Source organism: Passer domesticus, chromosome 10, assembly GCF_036417665.1.
Source record: "Passer domesticus isolate bPasDom1 chromosome 10, bPasDom1.hap1, whole genome shotgun sequence".
Classification (NCBI taxonomy): domain Eukaryota; kingdom Metazoa; phylum Chordata; class Aves; order Passeriformes; family Passeridae; genus Passer; species Passer domesticus.
The window spans coordinates 27,840,813-27,857,364 of record NC_087483.1 but is presented as its reverse complement, the minus strand read 5'-3'; the positions used below and the strand labels follow the sequence as shown (position 1 = coordinate 27,857,364).

At 57.8% G+C, this 16,552-nt stretch overlaps 3 protein-coding genes across 7 annotated transcripts in view; all 3 read right to left on the bottom strand.

Annotated features, from left to right (window-relative positions):
* Positions 1 to 4,176, bottom strand: part of NHEJ1 (non-homologous end joining factor 1) — a 43,130-nt gene extending 38,954 nt beyond the window's left edge. The window contains exons 1-3 of one of the 5 annotated variants that reach the window (XM_064434840.1): positions 4,075 to 4,176; positions 3,361 to 3,546; positions 2,302 to 2,511 (exon numbers count right to left, since the gene is read on the bottom strand). In XM_064434840.1, the coding sequence (XP_064290910.1) occupies positions 2,302 to 2,511; positions 3,361 to 3,546 (396 nt within the window). In that variant the 5' untranslated portion in view covers positions 4,075 to 4,176. The other 4 variants (XM_064434838.1, XM_064434837.1, XM_064434836.1 and 1 more) reach the window with 4 other exon arrangements.
* Positions 4,177 to 5,019: 843 nt separating this feature from the next.
* SLC23A3 (solute carrier family 23 member 3) lies at positions 5,020 to 10,221 on the bottom strand. The gene is made up of 12 exons (XM_064434820.1): positions 9,356 to 10,221; positions 8,941 to 9,101; positions 8,433 to 8,527; positions 8,023 to 8,096; positions 7,545 to 7,726; positions 7,268 to 7,391; positions 6,815 to 6,962; positions 6,483 to 6,736; positions 6,188 to 6,293; positions 5,946 to 6,113; positions 5,648 to 5,743; positions 5,020 to 5,487 (listed from the first exon to the last, which is right to left on the bottom strand). Exons 1-12 carry the CDS (start codon positions 9,461 to 9,463, stop codon positions 5,156 to 5,158), a joined length of 1,848 nt encoding a protein of 615 aa, XP_064290890.1. The 5' UTR covers positions 9,464 to 10,221; the 3' UTR covers positions 5,020 to 5,155.
* Positions 10,222 to 10,352: 131 nt separating this feature from the next.
* CNPPD1 (cyclin Pas1/PHO80 domain containing 1) lies at positions 10,353 to 16,505 on the bottom strand. The gene is made up of 8 exons (XM_064434830.1): positions 16,366 to 16,505; positions 16,111 to 16,213; positions 13,665 to 13,746; positions 12,979 to 13,099; positions 12,766 to 12,894; positions 12,533 to 12,594; positions 12,283 to 12,400; positions 10,353 to 11,791 (listed from the first exon to the last, which is right to left on the bottom strand). The coding sequence occupies exons 1-8, from the start codon at positions 16,432 to 16,434 to the stop codon at positions 11,159 to 11,161; spliced, it is 1,317 nt and encodes a 438-aa protein (XP_064290900.1). The 5' UTR covers positions 16,435 to 16,505; the 3' UTR covers positions 10,353 to 11,158.
* Between the last annotated feature and the right edge of the window lie 47 nt (positions 16,506 to 16,552).

The window sequence follows — 16,552 nt, the reverse complement described above, 5'->3', positions numbered from 1 at the left end:
AGGAAGGCACACAGCTGTCCAGAGTGGGAAAAGCAGGGCACCCAGCAAGGCTCCAGTAAAAGCTGCAGCCCAGGTCACACGCAGCTCCACAAAATACCCCACATCTCACCCACATCCAGTGGGAAATGGTCAAAAGATGTGAGCTGGGAGAAGGCAGGCCAGATGCTAAGGGACACATCCCTCCATTTCAGGCTGTAGCAGGAGAGAGCCTAGCTGGGAGAGCCCGATGGAAACAGAGTGCAGGCATAGGCAATTGTCCACCCACTACCTGGGGTGCAACAGGAAACAGAGAGCACCCCATGTGCCACCCAGACCCTCCCCATGGCTCTGCACTCCTCATGGCACGTTCCTATGCAGGAAACAGGCATGGCTGGGTGAAAAGCCAGAAAGACCCAAGAAGTCAAACTGGCTTGATGAACAGGAGAGGCACTCCCAGGGAAGTAAGATCAAAAGCAAAAGAGATCTCAACAGGCAGGACTTGTGCATGCTCCCCATTGCAGCCCACCAGTATACCCCCTAAGCTTACACCACACAAGCCCCATGTCCTCTGTCTCGGGGCCCAGCTGGGCTTGGGCCACCCTGGCCCAGCAGGCACACAGCCTATCACCTCCTTCAGTACTGGAAGGGTATTTGAGATCCCCCAACCTACTGTGCCCCATGTTTCTGTGGCCAGGCTGACTCCAGGGGTGAGAGGACAGCAAACCCAGCATTGCTCCTGAAGCATTCTCACTCCTGTGGCAAGCCCGCAGTGGGCTCTGTGCTTTGCCCACCCCCAGATATGAGCCCAGAGGTGATGGCCATGTCCCACTGGAGCACTTGGAGTGCACCACCTGCAGCAGAGGTGGGATGGGCCAAGCCAGGTAGGCTCTATGCCTTCCTCAAGCCCCTGGCTGGGGCAGAGTTGGTCGCCATCGCTGCATCCACACCAGCCTCACTCAGCACCCCAACTGCTCCCCACCTCCGTGGCGTCTTGCAGAGATCCTGTGCGCATCCAAAGCAGAGAAGCAGCCAGGAACAGGGGCTTGGCACCTCCTCAGCTCAGCCTCTGTGCGTCTTGCCCGAGGAGGGACATCAAGCTCCGGGGCTAAGCCAAGCCAGGACCCCAATACCTGCTCCCCAGCTCCAGCCTGCCGGTGAGAACAGCCCCGCCGCAGCCGGGGAGCGCGGCTGTCCCCGCGATGGCCGGGGGCAGCCGTGCGGGGCCAGAGGAGCGGCGGGAGCAGCGGGGCTCGGGGCTGCGGGCGGCAGCAGCGGGAGCAGCGGGAGCAGCGGGGCTCGGGGCTGCGGGGCCGCACTCGGCGGGCGGTTCGCGGGCGCCGGGCGCCCTCTTGTGCGCGCAGGGACGCAGGGCCCGGGGAGCCCCACCTGCGGGGGACACCCCCGGCAAACAGCAAACCCTTCAAAGCCGGGAGAATCCGCCGGAATTCCGCCCGCCGTGACAGACCTGTGGGACATCTGGGGGTACCCGCTGCTCAGTGCACCGATTCATGGCTTGCTCCCAAAGAGAACAGCATCACTCTGCTCTACAGAGTGCTGGCAGGGCATCACCCCACACTGGGCACAGAATTATCTAAAGGTTTCCTTTGGAACAGATTTTTGATATAACTCACTAGATCAGGTTGCTCAAAGCCCCATCCAACCTGGTCTTGAACACTTTCAGGAATGGAACATCTGTAACTTCTCTGGGCAACCTGTTCCAGTACCTCATTATCCTCATAATGAAAACATTTTTTCTAGCAGCAAATCTAAATGTCTCCTCTTATAATTGAAAAACATTTCTCCTTGTCCTATCACTATCTGCCCATGTAAAAAAGCTGTTTTCCTCCCTCTTTTCAAAGAGCCCTCTTCAAGTACTGGAAGGCTGCAATGAGGTGTCTCCAGAGCCTTCTCTTCTCCATGCCAAACAATCCCATCTCTCACAACCTGTCTTTGTAGCAGACGAGCTCCAGCACTCTTATCATCTTTGTGGCCCTCCTCTGGACCCCCTCTAACAGGTCAATGTTTTTCTTGTGCCAAGCAGCCCATATTTGGATGCAGAACTCCAGATGGGCTGTCAGGAGGACATTCCACTTATGCACCAGCAGCAGCATGTGCTGGGCCATCCCTGTGTAACTGCATGGCACAAACCAAAGCCTCAGTGGGAAGAAATGGGGACAGTAAGCCTTGGGAGAGGCAGAAGGCAGAGCCAGGCAACCTACAGTCACCAGCATGGCTTGAGACTACTCAAAAGCCTCTAAGCATAAGGAAATAATCCTTAATTTTGGCCACTCCCCTCCCTGAACTGTCTGCAGGTTTGCTCACCATCTCCAAGGGAGCGGGGCAGCAGTGGAAGTCCCAGTAGAAGGGCAGTCCTGACAGCTCGCTTTTCACGTGCAGCCTGAGGCCACTGGGAGAGCGCTGGCAGGAGAAGGCAGTGGTGGCACCTGGCTGCCCTGCCAGCAAGGGACACATCAAGCTGCACAGGTGGTTCAGGAAGGAGGACACGTGGACAGTCAGCCGCTTGTTCAGCTCCTGGGAAAAGGCAAGGTTAGGGGGCACAGCACTGGGGAAAAGCCAGCAGAAATCCCAGCACCAAAGGAGTCAAACTACTGCATGTTCCACAGCAAAAAGCTATCCCTGGGCCTTGGCTTCCAGCTGACATGACATTCCTCACTGATACTCCCAAGCCAGCCATGCTGGGAAGACTCCCCTGTCCTGCCAGTCCAGGATGGGCAGGGTGCAGCAGTCTGCACTAGCACATCTGTTCTGCATGCCACCACAAGCACCAGAGCCTGGCTGAGAGCCCACAGCAGGACAGTCTGCCAGAGCTGGGGGATGGCTGCAGCCATCTGCCCATCCCTCCTGCCACCAGCCACTCAGCACTATGTGACACAGGGACATGCCACTTCAATGGCACATTGGCCTGGGCGCATGGGCTGAGGAGATGAGGCACAGCTCCATGCATTTTGGGGGGCCAAGCTGACAGGATGCCCCATGAGAAACTACTAGCTATGAATGTGAACAGAATCTCTCTGTCATGAGTAGAAGGCAGCCTTGTTTCAAGCTCCTCTTTAGTACACTGACCCTGGGGAAACCAGCTGCCCATCCAGCCCACAAGTGAAGAGACTGTGCCAGCCTCTGTATGCAGACCCACCTGGCTGCCCCACTATGCTAAATATTGTGGCCCACTCTCACAGAAGAAGGGTGTTTGGCCCAGTGGGGTGACAGGGCTTGGGCAGAGCCACACAGGGACTTCCCAGGCTGGGCATTTGCACCCCAGCCCAGGCAGACCCAACAGCCATTGTGTCACCAAGCAATTTATGCTGGAATGTCAGCTGCTGGGAGGAGAAAAGGAGGCCCCTGGCCTTTTCAAACACTCACCTTGGACCTTTGTCCCACAGCCTCGACGCCTGCACTCTCGTACCAAACACTGCTGAGGTCAGAGATCAGCAGGATATAGCCAGTATCCCTGAAGCACACTTTGGCAAGGAAAGTGGACTCGCCAAAGCGAACAGAAGCCCAGGGCTGGGTCAGGAGGCTGCTTTCCAGCTCCTCGGAGCTCTCCATCTGCAAAAGAGCAACGAGGACTCTGCCTCAACCCCCACCCAAGGCAGACCTGGTCCGGGGGTGGCCTCACAGGGACCGTCAGTGCCATTTATGACTGACAGCACAGAAGTGAGGATACTCAGCCGGCTCTGGTCTCACATGCAAGCAGCAGAGCTGGGGCATGTGTTTTGAGCTTGCTGCAGGGCAGGTCCTGCCGCAGCTCACAATAAGCACCCCAGATGCTCCAGCAGGAACTGCTGCCTCCCCGGCTGATCCGCTGCTGGGTGGATTTAACACGGCAAGACCTCTGCCCCCAAACGAGCGCTGGGGCTGCCCGCCGGCCCCGGGCGGGCGGCTGGGCGCTGCACCCTCCTCGGGCTGCGGCATCCCATCCCCGCGCTCCCGGCGAGCCGCGCCGTGCCCGCCGGCAGCGACACGGCCGAGAGCCGGCGGCCACCGCTGCTTCCCGCTCCTCCCTGCGGCGGGCTCCAGCCCCCCAAACACCCGGGGTGCCCGCAGGCCGCGGGCTCAGCGGGGCCGCAGCGTTACCCGGGGCAGCAGGGGCGCGGCCGGGCGCAGAGGCGCGGGCTCGGAGCGGCGCCGGGCCGGAGGCCGGGCAGACTACGGCTCCCGGCATGCCGCTCTCTTCCGCGGCTGCGGGCCGGGGCACGCCGGGACGGGCGGCTCCTTGCGCTGCCGTTCCTGCCTCACGGGCCCCGGGAGCCGCTGGGGTTCCCGTGCGTGCCCGTAAGGACACGAACCGAGCTGCCGTGTCCCTCATGCAGCGAGGCCATGCAGGCCGGGCCCACAAACTGCTCCTGAGGCGCTGCCCCGAGTCTCCCACTGACACTCTGCACACTCCCCTCCGCTCACCCCTGTCCCCAGCACGCAGGCTGCAGCCGCCTCCCTGGGCAGTGCCAGGAGAGCACGGTCATCACACGGGGTTTGGATCCTTACGAGAGTAGGCAAGGACTTTGCAGTGCAGGACAGACTAGCTTGCATGATCGGGTTTGGGGTGCAGGAGCCAGCTGGACTTCAGGCACAGCTGAAATTTAAGGTCAGGTGGGGGTGCTGTTTGGATGAGGATGAGCTGTGCGTTATCCTGCTGTGTACAGCTGTGGGGGTCACAGCGAGCTGGGGAAAGAGAGCTCACAGCCAGGGATCTGCACACACAGTGCCACCTCATCCCTCCCACCCTGCATCCACCTTCGGGTGTTTCACCTTGGGACCAGGTGGAGGGAGATGTTCTACTTCAGGGAAATCCCCTAGTGGGTATTTATATGGTGAGCACTACTGGGACTATCTGGCTGCAGGCGAAAGGGTGTTCATTGTTTGGGAAACTGAGCTGAGTTGCACCACCAGCCTGGAGCAGCCTGGAGTGCCAGAGATGTATACCTGGTGGTATACACCCTAGGTAAATCCCATCTGGAAAGAAAACTCATGGAAAAGGCAAAGTTGGTTGAAGGTTTTTATATTTCGCTCTCAAGCAGGAAAATTAGGTTTGTGTTAGGAGGGTGGAAGCTCAGGTTCCTCCAGTCCTCGAGGGCTTCAGAAATGAGGAGAAAGTGGCTCACAAGCTGCCTGGAGGGCACAGCCCTATTTTCACATGAGGCACCCCCAGATGACAGGGTCAGGCCACAGAGTGCCATGCAGGCATGTCTGTCTGGCTTGGCCTGATTGCTGGCTGCAGCTCCCCAGAGCTGGGTTTGGGGAGCAGGTGTGTCCCTTCCCCCGGGCCAGCAGTCCCCTCCTCAGTGGCACAGCTTCCCTCCTCCTCTTCCTCACTCCTCGGGCAGAGGAAGCAGCACGGAAAGGCTTTGCAGGAAGATGGCAGCAGCCTCCTTAGCCCAGCAGGGAGCCTATAGGTTCGGCTGGCTTCCCCTCTCTCTCCATGGAGGTGACAGTCACCAGCTCTGGCTTTCCATGGCTGCTCAGAAAGCAGCCCTCGTTCCTCCAGTGTTCCTGAAAGCAGGAAAGTAGGCAGTGAAATGGAAGCCCCTTCCTCCTAGCCCACACCAGCACTCTCAGTAGGACTGCCCAGAGGCAGAGCTGGGGTTTGCCCCATGGACAGATCCAGTCCTTAGATCAGGGCATATGCAGAGCACCTAGGGCAGCCCCTCACCTGAGACCGTGTTCTCCAGAAAAAATGACAAGAAGCCAGTTAAGAAGACAGGGACCATAAGCAGGGAGAGGAAGAGGAGGTCCAGTGGCACCCAGCCTGCAGGGACAGTGCCAGAATCAGCCAGGAGGCCCCAGCCCAGCCAAGGAAAAGGGGCATGAGCATCCATGGCAGAATGGGGCATTGAAGAGGCAGCTGCCTGCTGCCATGAGCTGACCCAGCCTCCCAGAACACTGGAGATGTGTGGTCACCATGCCACGGGACTGAAGGCTTTGCCTTGGCTGGGGAATGTCCGTCGTACCTGTGGCCAGGGGAGCCAGAGCCGTGCCGAACCACCGCGGTACCAGCAGTGCCATGAACATGGCAAAGCCAACAATGAAGATGTTCCTCCCTGAGTCAATGTCTGTGTACTGGAAGTAGGAGATCCCCGTGCCCACAGCCACGGCGTAGGTTACACAAAGCACCCCTCCTGCGAGGGGCAGGAGTCAGGAGGTGCCAGGCAGGCTGCAGGTGCTGCAGCAAGGGGCAGGGCGGGGTACCCACCGTGAACTGCCAGTGGGACATGGGTGAGGAGCCCTGCCAGCCTCGGGGACATGCCCAGCACCATGCACACCAGGGCGCTTACTTGCACTGAGCGGCGAGAGCCAGCCTGGGAAGGAGGAGTGGGAAAGTGAGGATGGGTAGCATCACCCCCTGCTCTATCTCCCTCCCCCTTCTGCTACACACACCTAACCTTTGCCAGCGCTGGCTCGGTGACAGCCTGGCAATTACGAGTCCCACACACCTGCTCGACTGCCTCCCCATCCCTTGCCAACCCGATTCCCCTCCTTTGGCATACCTGCGTGAAGCCAGTGGCACAGGTGTTGGCAATGCTGGAGGCCGTGCCCCCTGCGGTGCCCAGCAGTCCCGCCAGGAGGCTGCCCAGCCCTTCCATGCAAAGCCCCCGGTTACAGGCATGAGGGGGCAGCCGGGGCACTCGCAGCAGCCTCCCACACAGCACGTAGCAGCCCACAGAGTTCATGCTACAGCCGACGGCCATGGCCATGCCCACTGCCAGCGCCCGGGGCGTGAGCAGCGGCCACCTCCACGCTCCTGCAGCAGAGGGAAAAGGGACAGTGATAGAAATCCTGTCCAAACGTGGATGCTGCACTCAGCCCTGCTGCCCGCTACCTGCATAGGGGATGTGGATCCAAGGGGCATTGGAAGTGCTATTGGCCCAGGACAGCTGTGCCATGGTCACATCCAGTGATTCCCAGGGAATGTGGAAGTAGCTGAGGATGGCACAGATGAGGCAGACACCAGCAAATGGGAGCAGTACCTGCAGAGCAAAAGGGGACCCTAGCAGGGGACCCTCCTCCCCTGCCTGCCCTGGCTAGCACCCCATCCTTGTCCTGTCACATCTCCCAAGGAGTCGTGCCACATCTCCCCTTACCCCTGCAGGAAGCATCCCAAGCTGTTCTGCTCCAACACCCTAGGTCTCCCAATGCTTCCCCAGAAGTATCCATGGGAGCTGCACCAGAGCTCTTCATGCCTGCCTGTGCTCCAGGTCTCACCTAACCCCACACCAAAGAGGCAGGCTTGGAGAGAGAAACCTGGTGACAGTGAAGAGACAAACCACAGTACCGAGAACGTGCGCAGGGTGGGACCTGAATGCTCTGTGGAGCCCTCCCAAGCATGGGGCCAGGCACAGAAGGGCAGGCGACAGGACCGCAGGTGCTGGGAGAAGGTGACAGCGAGGAGCATGAGCCTAGGAGAGTGAGCACAGGTCACCACACAGCATCACAGTCAGTGATGGGTCCCCAAATGTGCACCGTGCACTGCAGGGGTGCCCCATCCCTGTCCTGCTGGTGAAAGAAAGGCTCAGGAGCTGCCCACCACTGCAGTCCCTGGGCTCACATACAGCAGTGCTACTCCCCAGTTAGTGGAGCAGAAGAAAGCAGCTTCCTTGTACGCAGACAGCCCGATGATGGAGAGGCTGGGGGCCAGGACCATGGGCCCGCAGTGCCGCACTGCCCACCCACACACGCCAGACACTCCCAGCGCCAACTGAATCAGCCCAGAGATCAGCACTGCTCCAGAGACCTGTAGGAGGAAAGGATGGGCCTGTGGGGCAGGATGCACAGAGAGCAGTCCAACACCTTCCCCTGGCCACGTTCCCACCACCCCAGCAGCAGGGAACAAGCGCTTGTTTCATGTGTTCTGCTCACCCCAAGCAGAGTAAAACATATATGTGGACATGCATCATGATCCCCATTGCCTTCACAACTCTCTTCATGGCAAATCCCAGGAAAAGAGACTGGGGGTACAGGGATATGGGTGACGAGTGGAAAGCTGATGGAGCAGGATAGGGACCCCCATTTCAGCACAGGAGCACCCACCTCTTGCAGTGAGTCAGCCCAGCTCCCTGTGTCTCTGCAATGAGGTACAAGGCATGTACTGGCCATGGCTGTGCCTGGAAGGGAATTTTGGAAGGATGGGATACACATGAATCCTGGGCTCCCGGACCTGTGCCCAAGAGGGTGCAGTAAGGTGACTGCTGGCTGCAGAAGGGGAAGTGTGCCAGCATGTCCATCTCCATAAGCCCTGGCCCTGGGGAAGTGACCAGATACGTTGCAAGTGCACTCAGGAGTGAGTAGGGTGCTGTGCACCATCACCAGAAGGGCCAGCAGGCAGGACCCCTTGCTACCCCTCATCCCTACTCCACCTGCCAGGCACCCCATCATTGCCATTCCCCTGGCACCAGCATGGCCCAGGCCCCAAGGGACACAGGCTCCAGGGCTGTGCTTACCATTCCTGTCTGTGCTGCCACCAGGGGACAGGTGGGAGCTCAGCACCATGGCAGGGACCAAGTACTCAAAGGATGGGATTTGAACCAGTGGCAACCTGAGGAAGGGGACAACAACGGCACATTATGAAGGAAGGACAGGGAAGGGAACTGGGTTGCTCCAAGAGCCCAGGCTGCCAGAGGAACAGGGGTGGGAAGGGAAGCAGATAAGAACCCCAAAGTGGCAGGAGGTTACTCCATATTTTACATGTGCCCTAGTACAACCCAAGTGACAGCACATGGAGTGGATACAGAGGTCAGAGGCTTTGCTGAATCCCATACCCAGCCTGTGTGGGCAGCACAGGCATCAGATGGTCTGAAGGAGCTGTGTATGATGTTGGAGCAAGGCAGCGAAGAGCTAGAGGGAAAGTTTTTCTAGAGGTGTGTGTGTGAGGGAGGGGACATCCGTGACAACTGTGCAGAGATGTAGTGCAAAGGTTTTCCTTGTGCCCCTTCCCACTTCCCTTCTCACCTGCTCCCCAGGGTGGTCTGCAGCAGGGTGGAGACGCCGCAGGCAAAGAGGCTTCGTGCCAGCAGCTTGCTGGTGGTCTGGGCATGAGGCGGCTCCTGGGGCAGGGTGGGCAGCAGGAGGAGGTGGAAGATGCAGAGCAAGGACGTCTGCACAGCCAGGTGCTGTGCAGGGAAGAGATGGAGCAGTCACAACTCCTTGCAGCACCCAGAGCTGCAGCTCCCCATGCCCAGTCCCCCTGAGAGGGTGGATGCCCACGGACACCACCTGGGTAGCACTCACTACTGCCCACGCACTGACCAGAGCCCTACACACCCTTTGTCTGGCAGGATGCAGCCCCTGCCCTGCAATGTGAGAGGATCCCAGCCCTCTCCTCATCATCCCATCTCTCTGGCTGCTCACCATGGTCCCCCCTTACCTGAAGGGCTAAGCAGCAGCCCATCACCCAGGAGCACATCTTCTGGGAGGAGCAGGAGGTGAGCAAGGGGCTCCCAGCTCCAGGTGCTCTGCCACGGCCCCCATTCATGCTGCTGCCTTCCCCACACCGCTCCCAATTTTCGGTGCAGAGGGTGGGCTGGCTCCCATCCCCCAAGAGCTCCTCCTAAATCCTCACATGGCTGAACTTCCACCTTCTGCAGGAGCTGCCCCAGGGTTAGCCATTAACTTGAGTTGGTTAGTAATCTGCCCTTGTGGCCAGGAATGCAAGTGTCACCCTGGTTTGTCACCATGAGGGCCAGGTGACAGGCAGCCACAAGCAGGCCAACTACCCACAGCCTGGGGCCCATCAGTGCCTGTGGGCAAGCACTGGGAAGGCCACAGCCTTGACACCTCTTCCTCCCTGTGCTTACACTACTCCCACCAGCAGCATCCTCCAGCTTCAGTATGCTCTGCTCATGCTTGTTTCACCCCAGTATCTGCAGGGGCATCTGCTGCCCTCGTGGACCAGCCTGGGCTCTAGTGGGGGGTCTATTATACAGGAGAGTACTGAATCCTGCCACTGGACAAGGATGCCAGGGACAGAAGCTGCCTGCTTGGCTGGAAAGGGATGCTCGTGTTTTTGTCACGGGGCAGAGGTGGCTGTGTCAGTGACCTGGTCAAGCCCTTGCTGCTCAAGGCTCACTCATTAACAGGTAAGACTTTGGAGAGCAAAGAGCAGTGAAGAGAACATGCATTCCCCGCATTCCCAAGGATGGGGATCCTCCTCTCCTGTTGTCCCTGCCTGCACCAGACCTGATATCCCTCATGTCAGGAGAGAGACTGCAGGACAGGCCTTGCAGGTCCCCTGGGCTCACTGGCAGCACCTAGGATTTGTTGTGCACAGCAGCTCCAGGAGCAGGCACAGCTGCATGGACGTGGCTCCACTCTGGGGCAGGCATGCTGCCAGCATGGAGCAGCTCAACAGGATGAGGCAGGCACACAGCAAGAACTACTTTTATTGGAAGAGATTTGCATCTACAAAAGAGTGAAAAACAGGTGTAAAATCCACAGTAAAAAGAAGGGGCACGATGAGCTGGCCTGGTCAGCAAGACAGGGTGCCTTCTTCCCACTCTGAGGAGCAGTCAGGCACTATTTTCTCACAGACACAGACAGCTGGGGTTTGGGATGGGGGTCACAGAGCACCCCAGATTCAAAACATCCAACACAAGCAGGATAAGGAAGTTCAGCCCTAAGCACACTTCATCCCCACCAAGCCCAGCAGGGCACAGCCACATCGGGGTACCTGCTTGGTGTCACTCTTGCAAGTTCCAAGAAGTGCCCTAACATCCCCCAAATGTAAATACTGCTATGACCAGCCAGCTAACTCCCACCTCCTTCAACCTCCTCTCCCCTACCCCAGGCACCTCAGCTTCTCACTGGGGTCACTGCCTTAGCCTCTCCACCCTGCACACACAGTCCCAGCCTCCAACATCCCATATGCCACCTCTGTCCAACACCACTCACTACAGGAAGAGGTCCAATACCCCCTTTGCACAAGCACCCCAGCCCAAAGGCGACCCATATTGAGTTCCCACCCCAGCAAGCCAGCTCTATGCCAACCTGTCCCAGCAGCCCCAAGTGAAGAATATCCCTGCCCTAGGTGGGGGGACACAAGTGCTGGTTTGAAAGTAATGCAGGGGCCTTCAGCCCCCTGCAGTTCCAGGGATCAGGGGTCCCAGAAGTGTAAGGAAGTGAGTTGTGCCACACTAGAAGGGAAGGGGAACGGGGCTGCTGTTCTATACTCCTAGCTGGGAAAAATGAAGCTCTTGATTCTACTGAGATCCATTGCAGTATGCAAGAAGCACTGCTTCAGCCCCAGGGGGTCCAGCCAGTCCTCACGGTTGGGGGCTGCATCCCACGTGGGGCCTGCAGTGGCTGAGCAAGCATGGCAGTGGAGCACCGGAGGAGCCGGGAGCACGGCGAGTCCGAAAGGGCCAGGCTGGCTGGGGGCTGCAGCAGGGCTGGTACGGTTGGATCTCTCACAGGCAGTGGGCACTTTCCGGAAAGGACCTTGTGGGAGGTGCCTGTGCTGGGCTAGATCAGGTGCCTTTGGGTAGGACAGGGCTGTCATCACGCTGCTCCACAGGTAGAGTGCAGTCGCCGTGACACCTCCACGATGGGGCTCCTTGGTGGTCTCATTCTCCTCCAGGCAACGGGTGCAGCTGGCTGAGGAGACATTGGGCAGCTCGGGCTGGGGTTGGCCAGGGGCTGGGGCTGGCTGGGCATCCAGCTGGCAGCTCCCTTTCTCAGGGAACAGCACAGGCCGGGGGGCTGCAGTGCTGACACTCCTCATGCACACAGAGCGGTGCACCACCGTGATGGAGGCGAAGATGGCTGCGAAGCCCGTCAGGTACACCACACCCAGGAGGCAGGCCAGCTAGGGAGAAGACAAATGTTAGCCCAGACATCCCCAGCAGCACCCCCACCAGCCAGGATGCAGCATGGCCACGATCAACCCAGCAACCGTGACAGGAAAAAGCATCACCAGCTCCAAGGCTGGATGCCAAGAGCAGGCAGCCACACTGCTAACAGTGAGCAGCACACAGCCTGCCCAAAGCTGGGCCTAAATATCACAGACCAAAATGCCCCAGCTAAAAGCCGACAGTTCCTGTTCAAAACCCTAGCTGGTACCCAGTTGCCTCCATGCCACCACAACTTATGGGGCTATGGTCTAGCACAGGGCACTACCCAGCACGGGGCTGCAGTGCCTCAGGCAGTGCAGCTGCAAATCAGCATCTTCTGACAGCTTCCCTTTTCAACAGAGAATAAACCAAGGTGCTGCTTTCAGTGGAAAAGAGCATCCTGCTCCAAATCCACAGCCTGCTGGGTCCCATGTTCTTGCAATTAGCTGCTCTCCTATGCCCTTACCTTCACTACTTGCTGGTAGAACTGGCCCAGCACATGCTGCCACATGGACTGCTCCATGAGGACACACAGATCTGTGTAGGTGAACCAGCCACGCCACATGCCTTGTTTTTCAGCCACACTGCAAGGAAAAAAAAAAGCTTGGAGAAGACCCTGCTTAAGTTCTGTACAAGGAGAGCAGGGCTACCTCCAAGAAGGGGCAGAGCCAGGCTGCAACACAGATAAAGGGATGACCCCCACCCTAGACACCTACCGTCCTTCCAGCCAGCTCAGCACTTCAAACAGCTCCCGAGGATCTGTGTAGAGACTCCAGTCCTGCCGGGACAGCAGTTAAAGGTCAGTGCAGTCAGGGCAGGGCACCCAGACACATCTTTCTCTGTCCCTTCATGGGAGCATGTGGGAGAAAAACAGAAATCCAGACTCCCCCTCCATGTGTCTTTTCCCCTGCTCTGTGAAACAGTTGGCAGCAGTTACAGTTTCACTTACAATGGCGCTCAGGAAGTTCATCTCCAGTGTGTTCATGGTCTGGACATCCACCTTCCCTGCTGCTCCCCACTCGTCGTTGAACACCTCCTCTTCCTCACCTTCATCATACAGATACTTACTTGCAACCATCTAAAAGTAGCACAAAGGACAGGATTTCAGCCTCCCCTGTACTCACTTCCCGCCAGCCCAGTTACTCCCCTGCCCACTGCTCACCATGGAGATCAGGAAGAGGTCTGAAGAGGAGATCTGCTGGAGGTATTCAGGGTTGCGGTGCCGGAGCCTCTCAATGTAAACCAGTGCCAACATCATGGAGCAGGGCGAGATGCAAGCTTCCCTGTAGGACAGGACAAGAACCAATGCTACAAACATCCCAGGCACCAGGACACAACTTGGCTGCTCCCTCCCCATGCAGACAGTAGGAAGGTTTAGCAAATTGCTAGACAGATCACAGCCTTGCCAGCTCTGTGCCAGTTGTCCTGAGCTGCAGCATCAGAAAGTGCCAGGGACGCAGGGTGGAGAGCAGAAAGCCCTGGTTTCTGTTCCCAGGCACAGCCAGCTCCAAACCGAGCAGCCCTGTCTGCAGCAAGGCATGCTGCAAGAGCTCAGCTGCCAAGAGGGAGACTCCAGGTTCAAATCTGGCTACCCTGGGAGCTGCAGATCCAGCCAGTACAAACTCCCAGTAACAAGAGCACATATGCACCCCAGAGAGCAGGATAAACTCGAAGCCGGCTGTGTCAGGAAGTCACTGTGCCTGCTGTCCATGCCTCCAGCTTCTCTTTGACACTAATCAGGCCTAGGCACAAAGCCAGGGGCTGGCCCAGGAGACAAAGTGAGTCACAGGTAAGACCAGAGCTCCAAGTTCTGACACAGGACACGAAGGGACAGGTTTTGCTTCTCACCGAGATACATGAGACACATATTTCTTCTGGAGTCTGCGGATAGGACTGGGAGCCACTTTCTGCAGCAACTCCACAGCAATATCTAGGACAGAAAAGCACCAAAAGAGTTAGTCCAGTGTGGTCCAGCCCATGCCCTCCTCTCCCTTTCTCTCTACAAGCCCATCAGGTCTTGGTGTTTGCTCAGCCCTTCAAGTTAAAACTATGAGGCCTTATGAGAGGTCAGGGACAAGTGAGGAACAAACATGCAGGGCAGGCAAATCACAGCAGGAAGAGGATGTGAGTGACCAAGGCCCTGCAGCAGTGCAGATCAGCAGGTCTGTGTCACAGGGAACCCCCAGCAGTCAGCTGCAGAGGAACATCCTGCCCTCACCCTGCAGGACCCCAGACAGCCCTTCCGGAGGCCTTCTTGCTGATGTCACAGCACATCTTGATGGTCCTTTGCTCCCCTCCAACCACCAGCACCTTCCCCCTCCAGATCTCCCCAGCATGGCTCCAGCTTACCCTACACCACCCTGCGATGGAGTATGAGGTATCCATGTGAGCAGGGGCCTGAAGGACTAAAGGTATCAAAGCACTGATACGGTGTAACTGCAGCCCAGCCTGCTTCCCCTGCACTCAGGGACGTGCCCCAGCAATCAAGCACAGACACGGATGTATGCTGTGGCTCCAGCAGCTCCCATCTCACTTCCCTACACAACAGGACCAGGTGGAGCATCTCAAGCAGCACTACAGTGTGATGCTAGGCAAGAAGTGATTTAGACAGGAAACTTCAACTCCTTTTTTGTTTCTGAGCCCTTGTCTGACAGAATTGAGAAGAGAGTTTATCTCATCAGCCTTGCATTTCCAGCTACCAGGGGCAGCACCACTGCACCCCTCCTTTCTACATCTCTCCAGCAACTAAGAGAATGCCTGTACTAACATGAGTGATTTGCCCAAAGAGCAGCCACCAAGCTCAGAAACCACGGCTCTGAGGAACTTCCCTACACCATCCAGGCCACACCACTCCTGTGACATGCAGCCAGGCAGGCACAGCTCCAGCCACCCACTGGCTGTGCCCAGCCTCTCCCACTGCTGCTCTCTGCCCTTCCAGGCCACCACTGTGCCACCCCAGAGGCAGCACCAACATCCCAAGTGATCCCTACAAGCTCGTCCTGATACAAAACCAAATTCTTCAGCCCACAAATCCAACTCACAACAGTGGCCTGTCCTAGAAGGAACGGACAGCAGCTGATGAGTTTCCCATCTCACAGCACAGCACACTGAGTGTGGTTACTGTTCTTCTGTCTCCAAAGGAACAAATTCATATTTCAACTTCTCTCCTCAGACAGGGCCATGCTGCCTTCTGCAACCAGCCTCCAATACCAAAGACATTTTCCTGCTTTTCCACTCTCCAACAAGCCTCTATCTTGTTTGAGAACAGTGCCATAAACTTGCCATGTAGCAATGACAGATATCATAGTCCTGGGTCCCATTTTTTGAAAGCAGCTGGTGAAGGAAGGCTGTAAAAGCAGATCAGCCCATGGACACGTTCTCCATGTGCCACTTTTACCCCCAGCTGCTGGAACCACAGCATTTCCCGAGTGCAAGGCAAGCCTTAGAGTTAATAGCCCCCAACAGTTTTCCTGCTTGACTGTACCCTTTGAACTTTCATCCATGGAACAGTCCCACCCCGGTGTAATGTCAGCCTTGAGCCTCCCTCACACTGCTTGTGCTGGAATTCGTGACACCCCGCAGTGCCCAGGCAGCTGGCTGCTCAGCCTGGGTCTGCCCTGGCACCACAGGCTCAGCATCCTCCTCCTCACCAAGGCACATCACACACAGCCCCCTGGCAACTTCAGACCATTTCCCTAGCAAGCAGCTCATGGAAATGCTGAGAACTCCACACAGTGAAGGCCCTCTACCAAACCACTGCACGCCCTTTTCCATTCCTCTCCACCATCACCTGCATGAGCTCCTCAGCCTTACCCCAGCCTTGTTCTTCTGCCCCCCAAAACACTGCTCAACTGACAGGCACACACACACACACAAAAAAAAAAAAGTGATTCAGACAAACACAGCAAGAACTTGTCACCTTGGTGCTCACAACTAGAAGTTGAACAAAACCCTGAGTGTTTTGCAGAGCATAAACAATTACCTAAGACAGCTCTCAGCAAGAACAAGCTCACAACCTACTCTGCCAAGGAATTCACAAGCAATGTAAAGGACTTTATACAGCAGTATAACAATGTCAAAAATGCAGTAACAGCCAGACGGGGCAACAAAACAGAGAACAGAAGCCATGAGGCTCTGGCATCCTGCCCTGTTGTGTTGTACTGAGCGGGAAAGGCTGGCCAGGGGTGGGATTTGGCGCTGGGGACGAAGCAGGTGACCTATTGGTCTCGGCCCCTTGGGCTACTTCCAACCCCTTTGACTCAGCATTACCATCTGGGGACAATCAGCAACCCACCTGCCACAGGGCTGGAGAGATTATCCAGGCTGCAGTCTTTGTCCCAGCCATAATAGAGCCGCTTCCGCACCCTCTCGCTCAGCTGCTGGTGCCTGGGCAGGAACTGAGGGCAGACAGGAACGTGAGGAAGGCCAGAGCGCTCCTCACGCCGCGCCTTCCAGCGCAGCCCGGCTCAGGGCCGCGCCGGGCCGGGCCGTGCGCCCACACGGGGCTCCGCGGGAGCACCGCGAGGCCTGCTAACAGCGGGACACTCACCGTGAACTCCTGGAACCCACTGAGGGAGAAGGCGCCCTCCTCGTCCAGCAGCAGCTCGTCCAGCTCCATCCTGCCGGCTCGCAGGGCGGGGGCTGACAGATCCCCTCCGGCTCCGAGGCCGAGGCCCGGTGCAGCGTCGGGAGCGGAGCGCTCCGAGCCGCTCCCAGCCGGACCGCCGCCGCCCGCC